Source organism: Lepidochelys kempii, chromosome 7 (assembly GCF_965140285.1).
Source record: "Lepidochelys kempii isolate rLepKem1 chromosome 7, rLepKem1.hap1, whole genome shotgun sequence".
In the NCBI taxonomy this organism is placed as follows: domain Eukaryota; kingdom Metazoa; phylum Chordata; order Testudines; family Cheloniidae; genus Lepidochelys; species Lepidochelys kempii.
In genome coordinates this window covers 43,550,028-43,574,812 of record NC_136386.1, presented here as the reverse complement: position 1 = coordinate 43,574,812, position 24,785 = coordinate 43,550,028, and the positions used below count along the sequence as shown (strand labels likewise).

The window sequence follows — 24,785 nt, the reverse complement described above, 5'->3', positions numbered from 1 at the left end:
GGGGGATGAGCCACATCCATAGCTCAAATCAGATGCTGCAATGATTAAACCCTGAATACATAGTGGCAGTGGAGTCAGAGAAGAGTCCAGAGCACCTCTGTGAAGGGGGAAAGGCCATTGGCCAAGTAGAGGCTGGTGGAGAGTGAGATTATTGCCTACATTGGTTGGATGGAGGAAAGTGGGAGAGAAAGGGGGAGAGGGAGGCAGAGTTTGGGGACAGAGAAAGGGGGCTGATGCACTGAAAAGAATCTATTTATCTTCAATCGCTCCGAGCAGAACAATTTCCCCATTTTTATATCCATACATCCACCCTGCAATGTCTTCCCCTCCCAGTGGCTTAGTCTGAAGAAACCCAGTGCAACCATTTAAACTGTGTCCTCCACTTGTGGGGTACACATTGAGACCTTACCTGACGTCTTTGGGGAGGGGAGACGGATTCTGGTGTTGTGAGCTTTCATACACAGCGTATGCTGGGAGAGGGTTACGGTAAGAGAATGCATTTCAGTGTAACCAGCCCTGTATTCATGGCACTTGGGGATGAAATATACAGTTGTGCAGAGGGGCTGGCACAGTGCTTAGGCACTACTAAGTCTCATTTCAGACTTATTTTGAGGGCTTAAGTGGTGAATATTCCTTGTACTGGCCCTCTGAATGCAGTACATGCCCAAATTCTGGTCTATTTAACCCAGCAGAACCTTTCATTGACTTCAATGGCCATCTCACACAAGTATCAGTGAGTAGGATTTGGCCTGAGATCTCTTGTTTTTCCAATACTGTTGCTAGGGAAAACCAGTTTTTCCAGATTAAACTGTTAGTGAGGGTCACACAGATGGGTTCACTTGCCTCTCTGACTTGCCACTTTGTTTTTCAAAGACTGACAAATGTTTGAAAAATAATCAAGTTCTTCCTGCTGGTGGCAGTACTGCATTACACATTGGTGACGTGTGGCACTATTGGTTTATCTAATTCATTACATACCAAAAAGCATGCCAGGCACTTTCTCTTTTACAGGCAGATGTAATGGTTTTATGGAGAATAAAACTCTGGATTTTAGTCATCTGGAGTAACTACACATCAGGGCCTGGGATGCTGGTTTGCTCTCAGCTCTGACATTGTTGAGTTCTTATTGCCTTTCTTACAGACAGGATAAATAGTGTTGTTTTTCTGTTTCACCAGTGCATGGGCTGGCTCTGATATATGCCTGCTTTGATGGGCTGCTGGGTTATAATATTTTTTTAATTTTATCTGCAGGAAACTCCAGGAAAAGGGAAGATGCCACACTGTCCATATAAGTCTGGACTTTCAAAAGTAGTTGGTTGTTATTTCACCTGTGTTAAAGTTTCCTTAGTAAGTTCAGATTTTAAAGTACATTAACAATAATTTTCAGATTATTGTGAGAGACAAATCTTATGGCATTTTCATACAAGAAGGGGTCTGTGGGCGGGTCCTGAAAAAAACAAACTTGCAGAGATTTCGGTACATTTGGCAGAGTTTTTGTTCCACTGGGGGGGTTTGTAACAGTTTTCCAAATTTTCATGTGTTAATATTACCCCTTTGGACCTGAGAGGCTAGTCAAAGATTGGGGCCCTGTGGATGTTCCAGTTGGGAGCAGAAGTTGAAAGAGTCTAATATTTTCTTTGATGCAGTTTTGTTTATATAAAAGGCCTGTGTGTCTGAATGCAAATGGAATCAAAGAGCAGGAAACAGGTTATTTTGCTCACAGCACCAAAATAACTGTCTTCGCCTGCACTCTGACCCAAAAACCTCTTCCCAGGTTCTTTCAGGGTCAGCCACCATGCTTGGGCTCTCTTCCTCTGTCTGTTCTTGTCTCTTTTCCCTCCCCTACACACATTCCCAGAGCAATACTCAGGAAAAGCTCCCTGGTGGGTTCACACACACCTTTTGTCTTAGGTGGGATTTAAGTTTACAGTTACTTTAGCTGAAGGAGGAGTTCCCACCTACCAGTCTCAATGGGGTTTTAACTCAACCCATAACAAGATTTCACCCAGCCCATTACCATAGTTCTCTAATACATACATTTTGGCAGACTAAATTGTGTGACTAAGCTGACCAATTGAAACTGACAATACAAAAAATGAAAACAAAACAAAAAAAATCCCAATAGGTCCTTTTTTTTTTTCATTTGTTGAAAATTGAAAATTTGTAAACAGAAAAATTTGAAAGTAATTTAAATGATTTTTCAAAAATATTGTTAGAAACATCTTAGATAGAAAAATGTCAGTAATCTCTGGTCTGTGCATGTCTGTTCACTAGATGTATGTGCATGTGTCCAAATTCACACCAGCATCTGGTGCAGGCTTTTGTATAGGGCTCTGAACCATCTGGGAACGGAGGGATTGTGGGCAGTGCAAGGTGTCTGCAACCTCCCTTCCCCATGGCGGGAGGCTACTGGGACCTAGCACAGCCAGGCGGGGCTGGTCCAGGAGGGGCATGGCCACGGTAGCCAGGGGACAGAATCATAGAATATCAGGGCTGGAAGGGACCTCAGGAGGTCATCTAGTCCAACCCTCTGCTCAAAGCAGGACCAACTAAATCATCCCAGCCAGGGTTTTGTCAAGCCGGGCCTTAAAAACCTCTAAGGATGGAGATTCCAGCACCTCCCTAGGTAACCCATTCCAGTGCTTCACCATCCTCGTAGTGAAATAGTGTTTCCTAATATCCAACCTAAACCTCCCCCACTGCAACTTGAGACTGTTGCTTCTTGTTCTGTCATCTGCCACCACTGAGAACAGCTGTCCTCCATCCTCTTTGGAACCCCCCTTCAGGTAGTTGAAGGCTGCTATCAAATCCCCCCCTCATTCTTCTCTTCTGCAGACTAAACAAGCCCAGTTCCCTCAGCCTCTCCTCATAAGTCATGTGCCCCAGCCCCCTGATCATTTTCATTCCCCTCCACTGGACTCTCTCTAATTTGTCCACATCCTTTCTGTATTGGAGGGGCCCAAAACTGGATGCAATACTCCAGATGTGGCCTCACCAGTGCCAAATAGAGGGGAATAATCACTTCCCTCAATCTGCTGGCAATGCTCCTACTAATGCAGCCCAATATGCCGTTAGCCTTCTTGGCAACAAGGGCACACTGCTGATTCATATCCAGCTTCTCATCCACTGTAATCCCCAGGACCTTTTCTGCAGAACTGCTGCTTAGCCAGTCGGTCCCCAGCCTGTAGCGGTGCATGGGATTCTTCTGTCCTAAGTGCAGGACTCTGCACTTGTCCTTGTTGAATCTCGTCAGATTTCTTTTGGCCTAATCCTCCAATTTGTCGTGGTCACTCTGGACCCTATCCCTACGCTCCAGCATATCTACCTCTCCCCACAGCTTAGTGTCATCTGCAAACTTGCTGAGGGTGCAAGCTATCCCATCATCCAGATCATTAATGAAGATGTTGAACAAAGCCAGCCCCAGGACCAATCCCTGGGGCACTCTGCTTGATACTGGCAGCCAAATAGACATCAAGCTGTTGATCACTACCCGTTGAGCCCGACGATCTAGCCACATTTCTATCCATCTTATAGTCCGTTCATCCAATCCGTACTTTTTTAATTTGCTGGCAAGAATACTGTGGGAGACCATATCAAAAGCTTTGCTAAAGTCAAGATATGTCACATCCACGGCTTTCCACAGAGTCAGTTATCTCGTCATAGAAGGCAATCAGGTTGGTCAGGCATGACTTGCCCTTTGTGAATCCATGTTGACTGTTCCTGATCACCTTCTCTCCTCCAAGTGCTTTAAAATGGTTTCCTTGAAGACCTGCTCCATGATTTTTCCAAAGACTGAGGTGAAGCTGACCAGTCTAGTTCCCTGGGTTCTCCTCCTTCCCTTTTTAAAAGATGGACACTATATTTACCTTTTTCCAATCGTGCTGTATCAATATGCCGTATCCAATATGATGATACATCATTTCACTGCTGCAGCCTTCACCAGCTGGCTTCCTATGCTGTCCTAGATGGAAGTCAACGCTGCCGTATGTGGCATAACCTCCAGGGTAATAATTTTTTTCCTACTCCCCCCCCAGACGTTCTGGTTAAACTTGAATTTATGCTGGAAATGGCCCACCTTGATTATCATACACATTGTAAGGAGAGTGGTCACTTTGGATGGGCTATTACCAGCAGGAGAGAGAGTTTGGGGGGAGGGGGGGCGGAGGATGAGAAAACCTGGATTTGTGCTGGAAATGGCCCACCTTGATTATCATACACATTGTAAAGAGAGTGGTCACTTTGGATGGGCTATTACCAGCAGGAGAGTGAGTTTGGTGGGGGGGCGGTCAGAGGGTGAGAAAACCTGGATTTGTGCTGGAAATGGCCCAACTTGATTATCATACACATTGTAAGGAGAGTGATCACTTTAGATAAGCTATTACCAGCAGGAGAGTGGAGTGGGAGGGGGTATTGTTTCATGGTCTCTGTGTATATAATGTCTTCTGCAGTTTCCACAGTATGCATCCGATGAAGTGAGCTGTAGCTCACGAAAGCTTATGCTCAAATAAATTGGTTAGTCTCTAAGGTGCCACAAGTACTCCTTTTCTTTCAGTAATGTTGTGGCCCAGTTGGTCCAAGTGTATAGCCAATATTCAGGGCCTTGCGGGGTTGTTTGTGTTAGGATGTGAAATTGATTATGTGAGTTAGGTATATTCTTTGGTGCAACCCTGTTTGTTTATAAAGAATGTTCACAAAGCCCTGTTTCCCTGAACATGGCAGAAACAAACAGCAGGCAGTTTCCTTGTTATCTCTTTCCAAGTCTGCCTCTCCAGTGAGTTCTGTGCCTAAGAAGCTCTGTCTCTGCTGCCTCTCTGGGCCGTGCTCACGACTACTTCTCTCCTTTCCTGCTGGCTTTTTCTGTCTAAGGGCTTGTCTACACTGGCACTTTACAGCACTGCTACTTTCTCGCTCAGGGGGGTCAGAAAACACCTCCCTGCGTGCAGCAAGTTTCAGCGCTGTAAAGAGCCAGTGTAGACAGTGCACCAGCGACGGGAGCACGCTCCCTGTGCTGGTAGCTACGTCCCTCGTGGAAGTGGGTTTTTAGAGCGCTAGGAGAGCTCGTTCCCAGCGCTCTGCCGCGACTACACAAGCCACATTAAAGCACTGCCAGTGTGAACTAACGCTAACACGCACAATTCCCCAAACGATCCCCTAGCCCCTGCATTTGCAACCAGTTCCAGGGAAACTCCCTCAAGATGCATGGGTTGGTCCTCCTTAGGGTTAGCCATCAGGCCCAGGGTCTTGGGCAGTAGCCTGTTGTTGTTTCCATCTATACTATAGAAAAGGGTATTTAGTTACTCCTTCCTTTTAGTTTGGCACATTCATCACCCGTAACCAGATCTGTGATTGTTTATAGAGCCAAAGACCTGCTTGATGGCAGCCATTAACATCTTCTAGCATAACAATATTTTAAACTGGAAAGTGTCCATACACCAATATGCACCTTTCAATATATGTCCAGCACAGAGTGTTTTCTTCTGAGTGACGGTATAGCTTTGCTTTCGTATAAATTCCTGGTTACTTCTTCCATTCTACTCTGTTATTACTAATTCTCTCTAAAAACGTTTTTCTAACCTCCAGCAGCGCTGTGTGTTTGCTGGTCTTAAATTTGTTCTCCCTTGTTTTAATTTGTCAGCCTCATAAAATGCCAAATTCTGATCTCAGTTACAGGAATTGAAATAATTTCTTTAGGTTTATGCCATTATAACTAAATTCTGAAACTAGTACAAGCTGTTCAGTAGCACCCATCTTTTCTATAATCTGGTTTTTAAATTCCACAATTCTTACCCCCTCTTTAGAATAAATGGAATGTCTAGTTATTTTGTGTGCTTACTGTACATTTGTATTATAAGTAATATACTCACTTACATTCTTATATCAAGGGTATATTTTATTTTTATTTATATAATTCCTTTTAATATCACATTGCTAAATAGTATCTAGAGAATCTCTCTTGATTTTCTTGCCTGTAGTGCGGGGGTCGGTAACCTTTCAGAAGTGGTGTGCCGAGTCTTCATTTATTCACTCTAATTTAAGGTTTTGCATGCCAGTAATACATTTTAACGTTTTCAGAAGGTCTCTTTCTATAAGTCTATAATATATAACTAAACTATTGTTGCATGTAAAGTAAATAAGGTTTTTAAAATGTTTAAGAAGCTTCATTTAAAATTAAATTAAAATGCAGAACCCCCCCGGACCGGTGGCCAGGACCCGGACACTGTGAGTGCCACTGGACATCAGCTTGCATGCTGCCGTTGGCACGCATGCCATAGGTTGCTTACCCCTGCTGTAGTGCTTCCTGTAGACCCAAATGAAAGTTGTTGAAATGGAATTTCAGAGCATAAAAACTAAACTGATTTATTTTTGTGTCAAGGCGGGGTTAACAGATATGCTATTTTCAACTCACGACAGTCTTAAGTTAATAAACTTAGCAGCTACTGTCAATTAACATGGACATATGAGACAAGTCTAACAGTATATTTGCTGCTAGTGTGTCGTCATAATCAGCAATTATCAAATGATAAAATAAATATAGTAGCTACGTAAATACTATACGTGGGCCAAAGAGGGATGATTTCAATGATGTAGCATTTTCTATCCTTTGAGATGCCTTACTCCAGTCTATTGTGTCCTTTCTCAAAGGTCTCTGTCTGCTGTCCAGGTTACTATGGACATATGTGTGAGATGTGCCCAGGAAAGCCAGGCAGCTCGTGTTCTGGGAACGGAGTGTGCCAGGACGGCATTACTGGCAGCGGGGAGTGTCGCTGTCATGAAGGCTTCCATGGCACAGCCTGTGAGATGTGTGAAGTGGGCAGATACGGAGTGGGTTGTAAATCAGGTGAATTCACAGTTGCTATTGAAACTTGGAACTGCCATTGAACTCACACAGGGAAGAATGAGCTCCTCCATGTTTTGTAGGGCAGTTTGTGGGACACTTGCATTGCCACTGCCTGAACTGTATCTGTGTTGTGGATACAGTACTAGAGAACTTCCATTCCCAGGCCTTTTAATCTGGCTCACACAAGCACTGCTCACACAAGCACTGACGTTCCCTTAATATTTTTCTTAAAGAAACTAAAACTTCATCTCTCACATGTAGGAATGTATTGATTTACAAAGTACCAGACTTCTCTTTGCTCATTAGAGCTAGCTGGTTTGACAACGGCATGGTGTTTCTCCACAGTGTGTACTTGCAGAAATGGAATCTGTAATGATGGGTTGCACGGAGATGGGAGCTGCGAATGTTTCCAAGGTTGGGAGGGCATCACCTGTGAAAGAAGTAAGTGTCTGAGGGAGGCACATGCAGTGTAAGATTCTTTTCACACAGGCCGGGTGACTGCTGAGCATGGCTTGCTTTTGTTAGTTTGTGATACAGCTAAATATTTCAGTGACCCTGACTGGTAGTTTTGGATTGATTTTTTTCTTCCCCCCTTTGGCACCATATGATGATAGGGTTGCCCCCTTTCTAATTGCTGGAAATGGGACCCCTGACACCCTGCCCTTACTCCACCTCTTCACCCAAGGCCCCGCCCCCATCACTCGCTCTTATCCCTCTTCCCCCTGTTGCTTCGTGGACTGTCTTCACCTCCATCCCCACCCTCCAGCTGGGCTCCCTCTGCTCTGGGGCTGGGACGGGAGCTGCTGCAGCTTGACAAGGAGCCTGCCTGCTAGGAGGCAGCCCCAGCGGAGCAGGGGCTGGTGTGGGTTAGTGACCCGGCACCGCTCGCCACCGCACAGTAACCTGACTTTTGGTGTCCAGTCAGTACATCTGACTGAACACTGAGCCAATTTTGAGTTTTTTATCCTAGACAGCTGAAACAGTGGAGCTGTTAGTAGGCTGGAAAGTGAAGTGGCGTTCCTGTCTTCTCTTGCAGGAATTGGGATTGATTTGTGTAATAACACTTGCCACCTGATGGCCAAGTAAGTACAACCTTGGTGCCAAGGACATAAAACAGTGTGTTTGTGGCTGTTTTACGTGGACTTGACTTTGTTTGTGAAAACATGGAAGGTTGGTGTGGGGAACTGAACACTATATATTAATTAATATACCTGCATAATTATTTATTCCACCCTTTGAACTCATCTTGTGTTTAAAGCCCCTATTCTTTCTCTGGAGGAGTGAGTGTGTGTGTGTGTGTGTACGAACCCTTCCCAAACACAGTCTGTGGTGTGGAGACTGAAGGCAGACTGTGCCTAAGCTGAATCATGCTTAATTTGCAGGCACATTAATTTCAGATTACATCCCCCTTCTAGAAATGAGACAAGCAGGCGGGTTGAAATTAAGAACTGAAAAATGCTGGCACTCTGCTGAGCTCTGAGCAGGGTCTGGCTGGTTACTGGATGACATACACAATGTTAAAATGTGGCAATTGGTGCTAACATTAAGTAGGCTTAACAGTATTAACTAGAAGACACTTTAGGGTTGGGGAATGGGGGCGTTGTACGTATTCAGTGAGCATTTAAGTACAGGTGACAGGTGCTAGACTGAACAGGCCCAGGTAAGACAGCAGCAATGCGAGCTTCCCCCACTGGCAACCCACTGTCCTATTAAGGAGCCTCTATAGTGACCTGGAGGGGCCACCTCTAGGAGTAAAAAGGTCTCCCAGTCTCCATGCTCGGTCAGTCCTTGGCCTCTCTGCTGATATTGCTGACAGTAAGGATAAGCAGTGCCTAGTAGAGCAGTGTTTTTGAGATGGAGACTCACTGGCTTGCTAGGAACAGGGCTAAAGCCAACTCACTTCACATATGCACCAGAAAGACATCCGATAGTAATGACCTTCCATCCCTGCTGACCTGGGCCAAGTTAAAAACAGTGACTTAGAGAGAAAGGGCTCCATAGCCTATCGCCAGTCAGCTGAGCTATCCAGTCCCTTATATTTTCATTCTGTCCCTGAAGATGGAATGGAATAGGGCAACCTTCTTTAATGCAGCTCCAGCATCTACAGATGTACAGAATGGTGTTCACAGTCCCAGTGTGCTTCATGCACTAAGCATAGTGCTCTCTTCTTGATAACTGTCCCTTGCAGCTGTTACCCTGTGCATGAAGTATTTAGATCAGTTTTTGGCATTGTAAAGAAAAGCTTAACCGCTTGATTTTGTTTCTCATATTATATCCAACTCACCTCTTACCATAGTATCTAGCTGCCATAGTAGCTATAATTAGCATTCTGTAATGTTGAAGTCTATCACCAGGTATAAGATTAAGGCGAGAATGTCGTTGTTCATTCTCTTCCTTGGTCATTTCAGTTGCATTAATGGCTCTGTAGATTCCCTGCCTACTTGCTCCTGCTCTGCTGGATACACTGGGAATGGAACATACTGCTCAGGTATTTCCAACACACATGCCATGGTTCCAAGTGCGCTCGAGTGCCAGCACAGGCTACACAAATGACCGATCGCACAAGTTTTCTTGTTTTCACAGCTGTAAGATTCTGGTTTTAGTTTGTAAAAGCGTTGCAAGGTATTGAATGCATGCTAAGACATTACCCAGCGCAGGATCACCAAAACCCTGTTGCCCCAAAGTGCAGAACCTCCTATTGACTTCTGTACGGAGGGTTTCCTGGATGGGACCCTAATGCAACCCTTCTGATGTGTCTAGACCAGAGAGGGAACTGTTCCTGTTGCTCAAGTGGATAAAGGGAATGGCATGGGAATTGGCTGAATTATTTCTAGAATAGTTCCAGACACTCAACAGATTGCAGTGATGGATCAGGTCCACAGAATGTACCTTCTTAGATTGTCTAGAATTTTAGTCTATTATTTGACCATTTCATGAAAATGCAGCCTTGCTCAATAAATACTATTGAAACAAAACTCTCTAGGACAAACACATTTATTAACCTTCTCCCCCTTCTCCAAAAAAACAATCCCAACTCAAGACACCATGGGGTTGAAATCGACTAGATATAAAAAAAAAAAGATTTAAAGTATAATGTTCTAACAGAATCACATTGCTTTTTCTGACCGTTTTTAATTATGCAAAGATTAGGCACTTTAAGCAATAAATTCCAAGCCAATCAAGTTACAGTGCCAGTAAATGTAATAGCTCGCCTTTGGTATTGATTTCACCAGAGTCGCTGTACAGACCAAAAAGCTTTATTTTAATCAGGCATGCTGCTTTTTTTCTGGCATAGCTTGTGGCTATTCACACAGCAAGTACTTCAGAGCAGTCGGGTGTTAGCTAATCAAATTCTTATACCGATTAATTTGATAGCTCATCTTCAGCATCAGCCTCGGGAGCATCTTTATTAGTCATCTGTGTCTATAAAGGAGCTTTTCCTGCATCAAAAACAATCTTTGATTGAAAATGGTTTAATAATTTTTGTTAAAACAAAGTCTGTCTGGAAATAAGAGACACTTTAAAGCCCAGAAATATAGCTTCAGCTCTTAGAAGCAATATCTTCTTTCTCTGAGCCTGAGGAAAATTGCATGAAGTTCATTACTTGCAAAACACCATCTTTGCGATGTCATCCACTGGGCTTGGATATACCATACTCCATATGTATCCCCCCAAATCTTTTCCTTTGTTGTTTTTGGTCACAGAAATAAATCCATGTGTGATTGATAATGGCGGTTGCTCCATATATGCAACGTGTACTAATGTCTCTGCTGGAGAGAATACTTGTTCTTGTAAGGAAGGCTATGCTGGAGATGGGACTCTGTGCCAGGGTGAGTGAGTGCTCTGATCCACGTTTTGACAACAATACTTTGCAAGGAGATGAAATCATGCTGATACGGTGAGCCAGACCCTAATGCCAAAGGTCCACATATCTTTAGGAGCATCACAACTTGTGAGAAAGTTATAAAAGCAAGTCTAGAGTTGGTTAAAACTGGAGAAGTGTTAATGCTGGTAGTCAGCACTTATGTCACTGCACAACTTGATACCACTTTACAGACTTGCAAGGATTATTGCTCTATTTTAGAGTCAGGGAGACTGAGACACATAGGCAAGCCATGTGGCAAGTCGAGGTCAGACCTTGGATTAGAACTCAGGAGTTCCTTGTTCCCCACCACATGCTCTAAACCACATTTTCAAGACCAAGAGGAAGTGATGAGTGGAACTTTGTGGTTTCCCCATCACTAAACTCTCATGGTTACTGGTGTGATGAGTTGCCTCTGTGCAGCTGTATCTCCAGCTGGAGAGAGCTCTGTTTGCTATTCCTCTGTCATGTTTTTCACTCACTGGTCCCCTCCCACTTTCGGTTTCTGCTGTGTTGACATGGATCTGCTCCCTTGATGCAGAAATCGATGGCTGTCTAGAGCGCAATGGGAATTGCCACAGCTATGCAGAGTGCACTAAAACAGGCCCAAATCTGGTAAGCAAATCCTTTTCTCAGCTGAGTTCATGTGTCATTCTCCTTTGGGGTCACTGGTAATCTTTCCCTTGTGAATCTTTTCTACTAAGATTTTGCATCTCTTCCCTTTCATATAGAAGGATCTACTCGTAACTAACTGCTAACTAGAGGGGACTCCATGTCTGAGAGCTGCTAATTGCATATTGGCCTATATAAAGTCTGTTGGCCAAAGGCTGGGGAATTTTCTTAGGTGATTTCATAATAATCACGACCTGGTTATTAATGAATGAACAGGGTGCGCCCTCAAACTATTATGTGAAATATGCTCTTTCTCTTCTCACCCCTTTCTCCTGCTTGAGTACTTGTACATTTTCATTATTGTTTTTAGCTCTACAAAATAGCTTTGTTTTTCCTTCCACAGGTTGCTTGTAACTGTCTTCCTGGCTACAGTGGAGATGGTGTGAAACAATGTGTCCCCATCAATCTTTGCAGTGAGGTTTGTCTGCATTTTCCTCTTACTACTGTCAAAGGACTAAACCCTTAAGCTTTCCTTCATGCAAACCATTAATAGGCAGAGTTATTCAAAGTTATCCAGAATGCAGCAGTTCAGAATGATCTAACTTGTCATGTTATGCTTTTAATATGCACACTAATGCCCTACTGCACTTCTCTGATTCATTGCTTCCTTTCTACTAGACAAGCTGCTTGGCCACTGGAATGGGTTACTAATGTTGATCCAATTTCTAGTGCATGTAAGTTTCCACGGTCCAGAGAAAAACAAACAACATCGCAACTTGCATGAAACCATCACTCTTATTGGCAGCCTCAACAGAGAAAGCAAGCTCCCCTCTCACTCCTGGAGGTGGAACTCTGTGTCAGGTTTGAGACCTATTGGTGGAGAAACTTGCATCTTTCATGTTCAACTAGTTCTGCTCTAATCCTCTGTAATAGGCTGTCAGTTTTTATCTGACACATTCCATCCAGGTGTTGATTTTGCTGGGAGAGTGTTAAATGAGCTTTTGTTGAATTACCAGTGCAGATGACTCATTAACCCAGCCACATATAAGGAAAGTCAGAGAGGCACTGGGGAGACATGATCTAGTGTGTGGGCTGAGCAGTCCTGAGAGGGGAATCCTAGGAGCTGCCAAACATCAGGAGAAACTTTCATTTGAACTTATTTTTAATTTCTTTTTTAATAAAACCAAACCCAAGGGAGGGGAGAGTTTAGGGCTCCACATAACATATGGACTGAGCTTTTAGAGCAGGCTGGGAAAGAAGCCTAGTCTCACACAACCCCACAGTTAAGTGTATGGTACTCCATATTACCTCCCCCACCTTGTCTCTCTGGTACTCCATATATCTACTTCAGAAAGCAGAAGAGCTGAACTGAGCGGAACTGCGGTTTCATGCAGTCTAGGCCTTCCAAGTCTAGTTCTTAGATGGCTAAGCTGCCCCATGTAGAAATCTTAAAACAAATACCTGCTATGCTATTTCATTACTTTACTTCAGCTGAAACAGCCACTGTAAACCATTATTTTTCTTCTTCACTAAATTCTTCAGAGCTGTCTTATTTGAATGGCTTTTCCTCTGTTTGGTCTGGTGTAGTTATCTGTCTCAGAGCAGTGTTTGCCAGCAGGGTGGAAGAAAACTTGAGGAAAAAAGACTAATAAAATATTGAGTTTCAACAGGAGTGCATGGCACTAGGGGGCAAAACCCAATGTCTTAAGTCAGGAACAGGCATGAAGAGTGGGTGTCCAACTGCTAACTGGTAAATAAACCTTCAGACCGCTAGCTGTGTGACTAATTGGGATGATCTTATTTTTCCTGCCAGAATAATGGAGGCTGTAGTAGATTTGGTTTCTGCAAGTACACTGGACCTGGGACTCGAAACTGCTCCTGTGGTTGGGGCCATGTTGGAGATGGGTTCACTTGCAGAGGCAATGTGTATCAGGTAAGTAAAGTGCATTCAGCTAGGATTGTGTTTGAACGGGCACTAGTCTGGGTGAACTACTTCCTTTTCTGAAGCAGCACACCAGGAAATAAGCAGGATACTGAACTCTTGTGACCTGGAAATATTTGGAAATTCAGCTGAGGGAAATGTATGAAAGACCCAGAAGGTTAGAAGTACATTTAATCCTGGCCAGGCATCCCTGCTAACCAGGAGAAAGCTGAAACAAGAGGAACCGTTCCCAGGAAGATAGCAGTAAAATGCAGCTGCACTCTGAAAAGTGTCCCTGTGAAAGTGGCTCTTGGGGTTCCATGGGTGGGTGTGACTTCCAGCACCAGTGTGTTCAGGGGACAAATAAAGAGTGTTTTTCAGGAGTCACATCTGGTTCTTCGGGCTGGTGGAACTGGGAGAGCATAACTAGTTTGAAAGGCAGGGGCTCAAGGCAGTCAAGGAGCATGTCACCAGACTGGTTGTCAGGGAGGCCTGGGTTCTGTTCCCAGCTCTGTCCCGACTCATTGTGTGACTTTGGGCAAGTCACTGAACCTTTCCGTTTCAACAGTGGTGCCTATAGTAGATCTACGGGGGAAGAGCTCTTTACACGTTTGCCATGTTAACTCCTAGTATTAATTACAGTTGTTATGACAAGGGACTATGTGCCCTGCTCAAGTCTTGTGTGTCTCTTGCTGGCTGTAGCTGGAGATATCCATGCTGTTGGCACAAACAGGCTAACACAGTGTGGATGTGTGTGGCTGCTCAATGGGCAATTCTGGAAGAAAAGACGTGGCCCAAATGCTAGGCCAGGTAAAACCCCTGAGTTAACTCCTATGAAGGGGGTGTCTACATTAGGCTTTTCCCCTAAAATTTCCCACCCCTGCTACTATGGATAGGTGGTAGCAGTGGGTAAGGTCCCAGTGCAGGTTGTCTACCAGCATTTTAACCCCTGTGTTGTCTAACGCTTCTCAAAACCCTGGCTGTAGCAAGCGTGGGAAATACTAGGAAAACAAGCTTAGTGTAGTCAAAGGACCTGAGTGTCTATGAGGTAGGGAGAGCACCCTGGAGGTCAGTGGCAAGGTCAGTTTAGTGAGCTGATGGGAAGGGTTTTCTTTGCATCAAACCCCAAGAGGTTTAAATAGAGACTCACCGTTAACATTCGCTGTTCTGATTTATTTTAGGAGCTCCTGAGAAGCGAAGCAGCATCCGAGTTCTTTAAGCAGTTACTGGTTGGTGGCAAGCAGTAATTATTGTCTAAAAGTATAAAATTGCCAGATGTTTTCTTGAAAAGCTCCGACTAATGAGAATTGTGTTTGGTTTCTGTTTTGCTTTGTTTTTGTTCCTGGTGCTCTCTGTGTGCTTTAGGCCTTCAAAATCAAGGAGTTAAGTGGGGAGGGGCCTTTCACCGTCTTTGTTCCACATGCAGATTCAATACAAAACAGTACAACGGTAAGCAGCTCCTGCTTTCGGACCCTTTTCTGACTCCCTAGCTTTGTCAGTTATTCGGTGTGGTCAGGCTGTGATGATTTCCTCTCAGACAAAGTTCTGTTTCCTTAGATTAATTTAATTGACTCGAGGTCAAAAGCACCCCAAGTTTTTAACTGTATTCAAATCCTGAGGTGCTCATTGAGTTCTTCCTCAGTCTCTGCTCCTGTTCAAGCCAATAGCATACTTGTAATGTGGCCTCTGGTATAACAGAACCCTCCACTAGGAGGTGCACTAACCATGTTGCCAGCCAGGCTGGATTCTCTCCTGTTCTGGCATCACAATACCATTAGCTTTAGAACTACACATGACCCCAATTCTGGCGTAGAGGAATCCACCCCTTACTTCATTTTTGTGTTTCAGAATATAAGCTTTCATTGGAAAATTAATTAATTGTCTAACTTTTGTGGTTACCAAGAAAACCTTTAAAAACATGAGCTGTGTATAAACAGAGACACTGATGTCTACTTGAATCTGCAGACAGCATGGAGTGATAGCTCTGAGGGGGGTGAATTGCATCCCCTTTTGTGTCCGTGGGAGTGTTAATTCTGAAACGTAACAAGGACAATCAAAATCTCCTGCTTCACCACAACCCCTGACAACTGGTACTGTGCAGTTCTGCACTGTTAATACAAATATCTCCAGACCTGCAAAAATTTTGGGGCAAAGGAAAATACATGGAATTTAATATCCCATGGTATTGTTTGTTTTCATACTTCTTTCAATAAACCTCTCTGTTGGTTGTTTTGGTTGGGTTGGTTTTGGTTTTGTTTCTGTTTAATTTGCATTCTGCTGTACTGCAGTGGTATGGACATGGGGCCCTGTCCACAAGCCTCAAAGCTCAGAAACAAATGGTCTCAAAGGTCAGGGTTGTTCATACATGGGGGGTTGTTTTAGTCCATTACAGGGAAAGGGACCTGTGCAAAACCCAGATCTGGATCTCCCCAAAGTAAGCCTGGGGTTTTGGCCTTCAGAATGTGGCCAACCTGGATGCTGACAGTTTGAGGCCAAGGTTACTTTTTCTCCTTGAGCCAGTGACTTGAACTTTGCTCTTACTCCCATCATCTGAAGTGACTTGGAGCCTCTTTGGAATAGAACTCCATAATTCAGCTACCTGTGATCCATTTTACGTGTATTGGATTGGGACTTGGCTTTCAGCAAGGAATGATGGTTAAGGGTTGGTAGAGCAAAAAACTCATAATATTCCCTGTCATTTTAGTCATTGGCTAAATTAATCATTTCCAGAAATGTCCTGACATGGTAGTCTATCGTATACCAATTTCCTTCCTTTAGTTCAGTGAATGGAAGAACAAAAGCCTCATCAAAGATTTGCTTCGCTATCACATAGTGAGTTGTCGGAAACTGCTGGCCAGCGAACTGGAGACGCACAAGTCCATCACTGCTTTGTCAGGACACAAAATAAGGATTGTGGTGAAAGAGGTAGTTGTCAGTCATGATTAGGGCACCGTGTCTGTCACAGATTCCATGACTTTCCATGACCTCCGTGACTTCTACAGGGGCCAATGTGGCTGACTCTGGAACCAGCTGCTCAGGTAGGCCCTGGGACGGTCACATCAGCCGCTGCTGGAGCAGCTTCGGGGATAGCCACACCAGCCACTGCTCTGGTGGCCCCCAGCAGCCGTCCAGGAGCAGCCGAGGTCCATGGCTCCGGGCAGCGGTGGCCCCTAAGTTCTCCCGCCAATCCCCACCCCAAGATTTAACCACAGGTATTTTTAATATAAGTCATGGACAGGTCACAGGCTGTGAATATTTGTTTATTGCCCATGACCTGTCCATGACTTTTACTAAAAATACCTGTGAGCTAGCACCTTTCATCTAGAAGGATCCCAAAGCGTTCTGCAGGTGAGCTATAGCGTGGTCTAAAGTGGGAGGTCACATATTACTGGAAATCTGCATTCACTGTATTGTCCCTTCTTCTGCAGAATAGTGTGCATCTAAATGAGGAGGCAATGATCATCACCAGTGACATTGTTGGCAAGAATGGGGTGATCCATATCATTGACAAGATTTTAATCCCTGCTGATTTGCAGAGTCTGAACATTTCTTCCCACCTAGCACAGGTATGTCTGAAACAATACCATTTTAATGAGTGATCATCACCCTGAGAGTTTTCCCCAACCCCAGAATGAATGCTAGTGTAGTGAATGAGTAACACTTCTTTATATTTCTTAGGCACAGGTTACTGTACTCTAGGAATTCCATTTATCTGTAGTACATGGGGTGGTTTAAGTATAAAGAGGTTAAATTGTGGAGCTAGCTGTGCTTATGGTGCAAGTGGACGTGTGTAGTGGGTGGTGAGGAAGCTAGGGTCTATCCATGCAGGCCTGTGATAGGACAAACCTGACAGGTAAAGGTGTGCCCAGATTGCCCTTTGCATCACTGGATAAAGATCACACTGTATGACTCAAAGCAGGTTAACTAAAGCCTCTCTTGCATACTTGGGACGGTCTTCACTGGGCTTTACATTGCAGGTTTTAAACATCCAGCTCTGTATGTCAGACAGGAGCAGTCAAAAAGTCATGTTGCCATTGGTTGGCAGAGCAGCCCCTTTGTTACCAAATTCTAACACACATGGTGCCAAATTCATGCCTGGTGTAATGCCACTGAAGTTAATGGAGTTACACCAGGGATGATTCAGTCAGCTTTGCCCATCTGCTAACTCAGGGATCTGCATTTAGTGTTTGCTATCGTGCTGGGGGCACACTCTTTATGTATCACTCTAGTAACCCATGGCGTTCTGGGCCATATTATGTTCAGACATGGCACCCTGTGTCTTGTAATGCCCAGACAATTACTTTTGAAATGCAGACATTCTCTTGGGAAGTAGGAGAGACTCTCATCTAGAATTATGGGAGTTAATATTGACCTGTCCCAGTGTCCGCTCAAATGCGTAGAATGAGTTACTCAGACCCACTGCTATTTACCTATATTAAATCACTACTCCAGAGCAGAAATTGACCGCCACCTTGTTTAATCAGCCTGTCATAGCAGTCCTCAGAGTCAGCAAATGCAAAGTCTTGGCTCTAAGAATTGAGTGAATTTTCTCATTTATCAGGAACTCTGGTAAGAGAAACAAGCTCTCACATTTTGTAATGGTTTTATTTAATTTTTATTATTTTTCTAGCAAAGCATCACTGAGGTGGCAGAATCATATGGCTACAAAATCTACAGCAAACTACTCCAGGTAAATGGTTTGAACTCTCTAGCAATACTCTCTAGTTCTGGGCTATGTGGGTCCTTCATGCAGGCACAGCATGTATTTGTTGTTTCCATCTGGTCTTGTGTCTCTGTACAGGAAGCAGAACTGCTATCTCTGGTTAACAACTCTGCTCACAGACCCTTCACCATGCTGTGGCCTACTGATGCTGTGTTTAACACCCTGCCTGAGAAGATGCAAACGTGGTTGTATAGTAAAGACCACAGGGACAAGCTGGCAGCCTATCTCAAAATGCACATGATTAGGGACACGAAGGTAAAAGGCTCAAGCCACCTAAATTTATTTTTATATCAGCCAAGTACTCAGGGGTGAAAGTAAAATTTCTCTTACCGGTACAGGGGCGGGGGGCAGCTTTGCCCCCTGGAATAGGCAGGGCCTCAGGTGGGAGGGGCGGGGCTGGGGTAGTCAGCATCCCCCGCCAGCCCACCCGCACTGCCCGGGGCTCAAGCGGTGATTTAAAGGGCCCGGGACTCCAGCTGCTGCGGCAGTAGCAGCCTGGGGCGTGGCAAAAGGGGCAGGGATGTTAAAGCGCTCTTGTCCACTCACGCCCCTTCTCTACCTACGTTACACTGATGACATCTTCATCATCTGGACCCATTGGAAGGAAACCCTGGAAGAATTCCACCACTATTTCAACAGCTTCTACCCCACCATCAACCTCAGCCTGGACCAATCTACACAGCAGGTCCACTTCCTAGACACCACGGTGCAAATAAGTGATGGTCACGTTAACACCACCCTATACCGAAAACCTACCGACCGCTATGCCTACCTTCATGCCTCCAGCTTCCATCCCGGACACACCACACGATCCACTGTCTACAGCCAAGCGCTGAGGTACAACCGCGTTTGTTCCAACCCCTCAGACAGAGACCAACACCTGCAAGATCTTCACCAAGCATTCCTAAAACTACGATACCCACACGAGGAAATAAGGAAGCAGATCAACAGAGCCAGACGTGTACCCAGAAGCCTCCTGCTGCAAGACAAGCCCAAGAAAGAAACCAACAGAACTCCACTGGCCATCACATACAGTCCTCAGCTAAAACCTCTCCAACGCATCATCAGTGATCTACAACCCATCCTGGACAACGATCCCTCACTTTCACAGGCCTTGGGAGGCAGGCCAGTCCTCGCCCACAGACAACCCGCCAACCTGAAGAATATTCTCACCAGCAACTACACACTGCACCATAGTAACTCTAACTCAGGAACCAATCCTGCAACAAACCTCAATACCAACTCTGCCCACATATCTACACCAGCGACACCATCACAGGACCTAACCAGATCAGCCACACCATCACAGGTTCGTTCACCTGCACGTCCACCAATGTGATATACGCCATCATGTGCCAGCAGTGCCCCTCTGCTCTGTACATCGGCCAAACTGGACAGTCCCTACGTAAAAGGATAAATGGACACAAATCAGATATTAGGAATGGCAATATACAAAAACCCTGTAGGAGAACACTTCAACCTCCCTGGACACACAATAGCAGATTTAAAGGTAGCCCTCCTGCAGCAAAAAAACTTCAGGATCAGAGTTCAAAGAGAAACTGCTGAGCTTCAGTTCATTTGCAAATTTGACACCATCAGCTCAGGATTAAACAAAGACTGTGAATGGCTAGCCAGCTACAAAAGCAGTTTCTCCTCCCTTGGTGTTCACACCTCAACTGCTAGAAGAGGGCCTTGATTGAACTAACCTCGTTATCCCTAGCCTGATTCTTGCCTGCATATTTATACCTGCCTCCGGATATTTCCACTCATGCATCTGACGAAGTGGGTATTCACCCATGAAAGTTTATGCTCCAATATGTCTGTTAGTCTATAAGGTGCCACAGGACTCTTTGCCGCTTTTACAGATCCAGACTAACATGGCTCCCCCTCTGATCCTGTATTAGGGTATTCACACACATTTTCATTTAGAAGGTGCCAAATTCAGTTCATCACAATGAGTGACCTCGTTCCTCATTGGCCAGTATTTAGACATCCGCCAGGCATTGAGGAAAATGCCTGTGACTCCTAAAAGCTGTATGGATTCATCCCCCCCCCCCAAAAAAAAGTTATCCTGTTTTAAAAATGTCATCCAGCCTGGTAGCAGAAACAAATACTGACTCTGGCATCAGAGTCATAAATAGGCATGACACAAATAGGCGAAGTGAGGTTTGCAAACAGCCTGTAGTGTGAAAATTATTCCTCTGAGCTATTTGACCAGATACTTCAGGATAACAAATACAGCTGAAGGAAATGAGGGTTGGTTTGTGAACCACTTAATAACCACTGAAGGGTTCAAATCCAAACTGATGATAATTAAGTAGTTCCAGCAGGGAATCAGTTTGTTACTTCTATCTGTCTTCAGATTGTAGCTGGTAACCTGCCACACATTGCCTCTGTAAGGACCATGCATGGATCCACCATCTCGTTTAGCTGCAGCAAGAACAATGTCGTAAGTAACAGAGTCTTGGTTTTATATTTTTTGTGGAAATGATATATTGAAGCAGTTGAGTTGTGACTGCTCCTACAGAAAGGGTCACCTGCAAGAATTAAACTTGGGTTCTCCTCATCTAAAAAACATGAGTGTCAACTTTCTGAGCTAAAGGATCAGTTCTTCTGACTGGGAGACAGTAACACACTTATAAACCTCTTTACCTGGCTTAGCCACTAGAGGGAGGCAAAGACCCACACAGTTATTCATGTGGGTTGTAATTGAATGGTGAGTAGGTACTAAGTGTACAGTGCATGTGTGCGCGCTCAAGCAACTGCAATGTACTAGGGGTAACAGAAGGGATATTTTTTATTAAGCTGATGTTTCAGAAACCTTGGAGAGTTAATGCTGTTTTATACAGAACAGGTAATGGTGAGCTAAATTTAGACAGAAAAATGTAAATGAAAATAGGAAGTGTTTTAAGAAGAGAGGGCCAAAAAACCACAATTGCTCAATCAAGAAAGAAGACAATTTTGGTTAAAAGCATATCTTGGATTAGTGGGGACGTGAAGGCAGCAGTTAGAAATAAAAATATATATATGACAAATGGAAAAGGGGGGACTTAGATAATAATTAGTATAAAATAGAAGTTGTGAAGTATAGAAAATTGATAAGGGAAGCTAAAGAACTCAATCTGTTTAGTTTATGCACAAGAAGTCATAGAGGTGGCTTGATTACAGTGTATAACTGTCTCCATGGAGAGAAAAATATGAGCACTAAAGAGCTTTTAATCTTGTGGAGAAAGGCATAACAAGAACCAGTGGCTGGATGCTGAAGCCAGACATATTTAAATTAGATATAAGGCACAGTTTTTTAATAGTGAGGATAATTAATCACTGCAACAAACTCACAAGGGGAGTGATGAATTCTGCATTCCCTGATGTCCCCAGATCAAGACTGGATGCTTTCTGGAAGGCATACTTTAGTCAGCGATAAGATATCTAGCCTGTGTGTACACAAGGTCAGATTAGATGATAGAATGGTCTTTTCTGGCCTTAAATTCTATGAATCTATTGAACCTTGGTTTCTGATAAGTAAGTTCTTCCAGCTTTTGTAAAAGTTTCACTGCTGGGTTTCGCCTCTTCTGGGCTTATGGGAAGCATTTATTGACTCATTGTTTCTCAAATGCAAGGGGCATAATAGTTAAACAAGTGGAACTGGGAGCCAAAGGTTCTGGCTCTTAATTAGCTCCAGTCAAAAAAAATGTCAACATTTTCTTTTCAACAAAAAATGTTTTTTTTGTCCAAATGGAAATTTTGCATGAAAATATCCATTTTCATCTATTTTTTCAAGCTTTTATAGAAAAATTGATGTTGGTTGTTTTTCAACATCTGAACCCTCCCAAAATCTATGAATGTTTTCAATTAATATTTTTTGTAGAAAACAAAATACATTTTTTTACTCCCTCTTAATCCTGGCTCTGCTGCTGACTCGCTCTGTGTAGCCCTGATCAGATCTCTTAACCACTCTGTGTCTGCTTCCCATTATTAAAAATGGGTGCAATCTTACTCTCTTACACAGGGCATTTAATTAATTGAGGTAGATCAATTTGATCCTCAGATGGGAGATTCTGTGCAAGAATTTATCCCCTCCCCCCATCCCAAATACTCAGGACAGAGCATGTGCATGGGACGTGGGACTTAATCGTTTAGGATGAATTACATGTATATCTGTGCAAGGTTCTCCAAACTTAAGCCCCAGGGTGGATTTGCACAGGCACTATGGGAATGGGTAGAGTGGCCAGGAAATGTGTCCATCTCTTGTGCACCACAGGCAGGGCCCAAATAGACCAACACAGAGGATCAGCACTTACAGGGATTTAATACCTTGCAAAGGGGCAGCCTGCCCACCTTAGGGAATGAATTGCACCCGGCTTGGTTCCCCACAAAAAGTCCTAAGTGCCTGTGCTTTGTGCGAGCTGGGAGCTGCATTTCACCCTCTCTGCCCTGCTTATAATGAATAAGACCTGGCAGATGCGTTATAGCTGAGCAAATCATTCTCTTTTCCTCCTTTTCCTTGCAGGGGGAGCTCTTAGTGGACAATGGCAATGCCAAGATTGTCCAGAGGCACATGGAGTTTGATGGGGGCATTGCCTATGGCATTGATCAGCTGTTGGAGCCCCCGAACCTGGGGTCCCGCTGTGATGATTTCCTCTCCGTTGAGCTCAGGGTGAGTGCTTAGGCTCTTATAAATAATAAAGTGCCCAACACCCACTCGGATGTGCAGTCTGTGTAGTGCTACAATGTGCTGCAGCCTGTGAAAGCAAATCAGGATTATTGACAGGCTTGGATGTCGGGCAGGGTGAGCTCACCACCCTGTGTTGCAAGCAGGCCTGTAATGGACAGAGAAAGTGAAATGTGTTTGTTTTTCTCCTCCCCGCTCAGGGTTCAGTTGAGAGCTGTGGTGTTTGTGGTTTCGAGCCTTCCTGTCCCGCTGGATCAGTTCAATGGGTAAAGTGTGCAGCTCTATCAACTTACTGAGTCAGTCACTGCTTGTAAATTACTGTCTATGGCTCATTACAGCTCATAAAGCTCATTACAGTGCTTTAACAGCAGTCAAATAACTAACCACCAGGGGTGGAATCTCTGAGCCCCATGTGACTCTGCGCAGGCCCCAGAGGTCTGCCAGTGTAGAGTCATTTACAGGATTGACACCTAAATCAAGCACAGCCATGCTATCTGTTCTTGACTAGTGTCCCTCACTTCTTGTTTACACTGTAGGCTTTGAACCATTCAGGTTCAGTCCCAGCAGCTGCAGAAGTCTAGGTCACGCTGCGCATGATGATAATGCAACCCTGTATTCAGAGCATGGCGCACATGCCATCCTCTGGGATTGGTTGTGTCTTAGTTTTTCAGCTACCCACTCACAGTAACTCAGGCGCCTGAACCAGCGAATGTGGTTGCAACAATGACTCCCGAAGTTTGGGGCAGAGGCCTGCATGGTGCCTTGGTGGAGAAGTGAATGACAACACCATCACACCCTCATGTGGGTAGACGTGTACAAGGCAAAACAAACCCCTCAATACTTCGCTCTTTTCATTCTGGGACCTATTTCTGTTCTAGTGTCACGCAGTTTTACGTGGGTCTCAGTAAAGGGTGGCAGAAAGCTGGACTAGCAGGTGCTGCTGCAGGTCAGGATTAGGTTGGCAGAGCCATGTGATTTCCCGAGTCCAGAATGGCAGGGGTTTGCATCCAGGCTGGAATGAGGTGCACTGGCAGATCTGGGAACAGCTAGCTATGCCTGCCACCTGCCCACTCAGTGCCTGTGGCTGTCTTGTGCTGCATCTCTTGCTTCCATTGACAGGACACTCCTCTCCAATAACTTTCCAGACAGCTCAGTGGTTTGTAGAGGGCGCTGGTTTTTAATTAAGAGCTTAGTTGGGCAAGTTGCAAAGTGGAGGTGGGGGCGGCATTTCCTGTGCAGTGCCCATTAGCAGGAGTGTAGAAGGGAGAATGGACTCCTGGTCAGGGCACTGGGCTGGGATTTAGGAGACCTGGCTTCAATTTCCTTCTCTGCTACAGACTCCCTGTGTTACCCTGAACAAGTCACTTAATCCTTGTGCCTCAGTTCCCCACCTGCGCAATGAGGATCATTCCCTACCTCGCAGTGGTGTCGGGAGGTGCTGAGTTGCTATGGGAGTTGGGGCCTTCTGCTATCATAGCCGTACATTTTCCATCAAGTACCCGAATGGCCATTGGATTTTTTGGCTGTTTCTTGTAGACTCGAGCAATCTTCATGCTACTTTGGTGTCAGCCAGGAGTGCTGGGTCCAAACAGCAAAGGCTCTTTTATTGCCAGGTTAGCAGTTTAAACCTTGGTTTGGAAATTAAAGAGCAATTCATCCTTCCCAGGACCAGAACCTGGGTACTGTTATTTAACCCTAAAACCCAGGGTCCTTGCTGCTCAGGTCACTTTTTGTAAGAATTTTCCCTGGAAGCTTGGCCCATACGCCAAGAGCCAACCCTCACGTAGTGCATTGTCATTTTGGTCATCAATGGGGATTGAACCTGGGACCCCCTGAGTTAAGAGCATGAGGCTATGCAGCTTGAACTAAAGTACTGATGCCCCTGGCTGGCACCTGCTGGAACCTCCTCTTCGCTGTGCATGATGCACAGAGGAAGACAGAGAACATACATTGAACAATGGAGTTACACATGTGCACACTGGTTGGCTGCTGGCTTCCACCTCAGAGCTTGCTGTTCTTTGGTGATGTAGCTGCAGACCTCTGGGATGACAGGGGCTACTTAAGTGTGACATTATTGGTAAGGCGCAGCAACAGGCTCCTGGGTATAGATTTGTACCTATGCTCACACCAGCCTGGCCACTCTGATCCTGGTGAGGC

The 24,785-nt window shown here is 44.7% G+C and overlaps 1 protein-coding gene across 4 annotated transcripts in view; it reads left to right on the top strand.

The window, feature by feature from the left end:
- The window catches only part of STAB1 (stabilin 1), a 100,554-nt gene that overhangs the window by 59,322 nt on the left and 16,447 nt on the right, over positions 1 to 24,785 (top strand). For all 4 annotated transcript variants that reach the window (XM_073352441.2, XM_073352442.2, XM_073352440.2 and 1 more), the window contains 18 exons: positions 1,252 to 1,347; positions 6,643 to 6,838; positions 7,184 to 7,279; positions 7,875 to 7,920; positions 9,247 to 9,326; positions 10,543 to 10,668; positions 11,242 to 11,315; positions 11,716 to 11,790; positions 13,126 to 13,245; positions 14,415 to 14,462; positions 14,599 to 14,682; positions 16,012 to 16,158; positions 16,662 to 16,799; positions 17,864 to 17,923; positions 18,035 to 18,211; positions 20,319 to 20,405; positions 22,467 to 22,613; positions 22,829 to 22,894. In XM_073352441.2, coding sequence (XP_073208542.1) covers positions 1,252 to 1,347; positions 6,643 to 6,838; positions 7,184 to 7,279; positions 7,875 to 7,920; positions 9,247 to 9,326; positions 10,543 to 10,668; positions 11,242 to 11,315; positions 11,716 to 11,790; positions 13,126 to 13,245; positions 14,415 to 14,462; positions 14,599 to 14,682; positions 16,012 to 16,158; positions 16,662 to 16,799; positions 17,864 to 17,923; positions 18,035 to 18,211; positions 20,319 to 20,405; positions 22,467 to 22,613; positions 22,829 to 22,894 — 1,863 coding nt within the window. The remainder of the gene's footprint in view (positions 1 to 1,251; positions 1,348 to 6,642; positions 6,839 to 7,183; positions 7,280 to 7,874; positions 7,921 to 9,246; positions 9,327 to 10,542; positions 10,669 to 11,241; positions 11,316 to 11,715; positions 11,791 to 13,125; positions 13,246 to 14,414; positions 14,463 to 14,598; positions 14,683 to 16,011; positions 16,159 to 16,661; positions 16,800 to 17,863; positions 17,924 to 18,034; positions 18,212 to 20,318; positions 20,406 to 22,466; positions 22,614 to 22,828; positions 22,895 to 24,785) is intronic.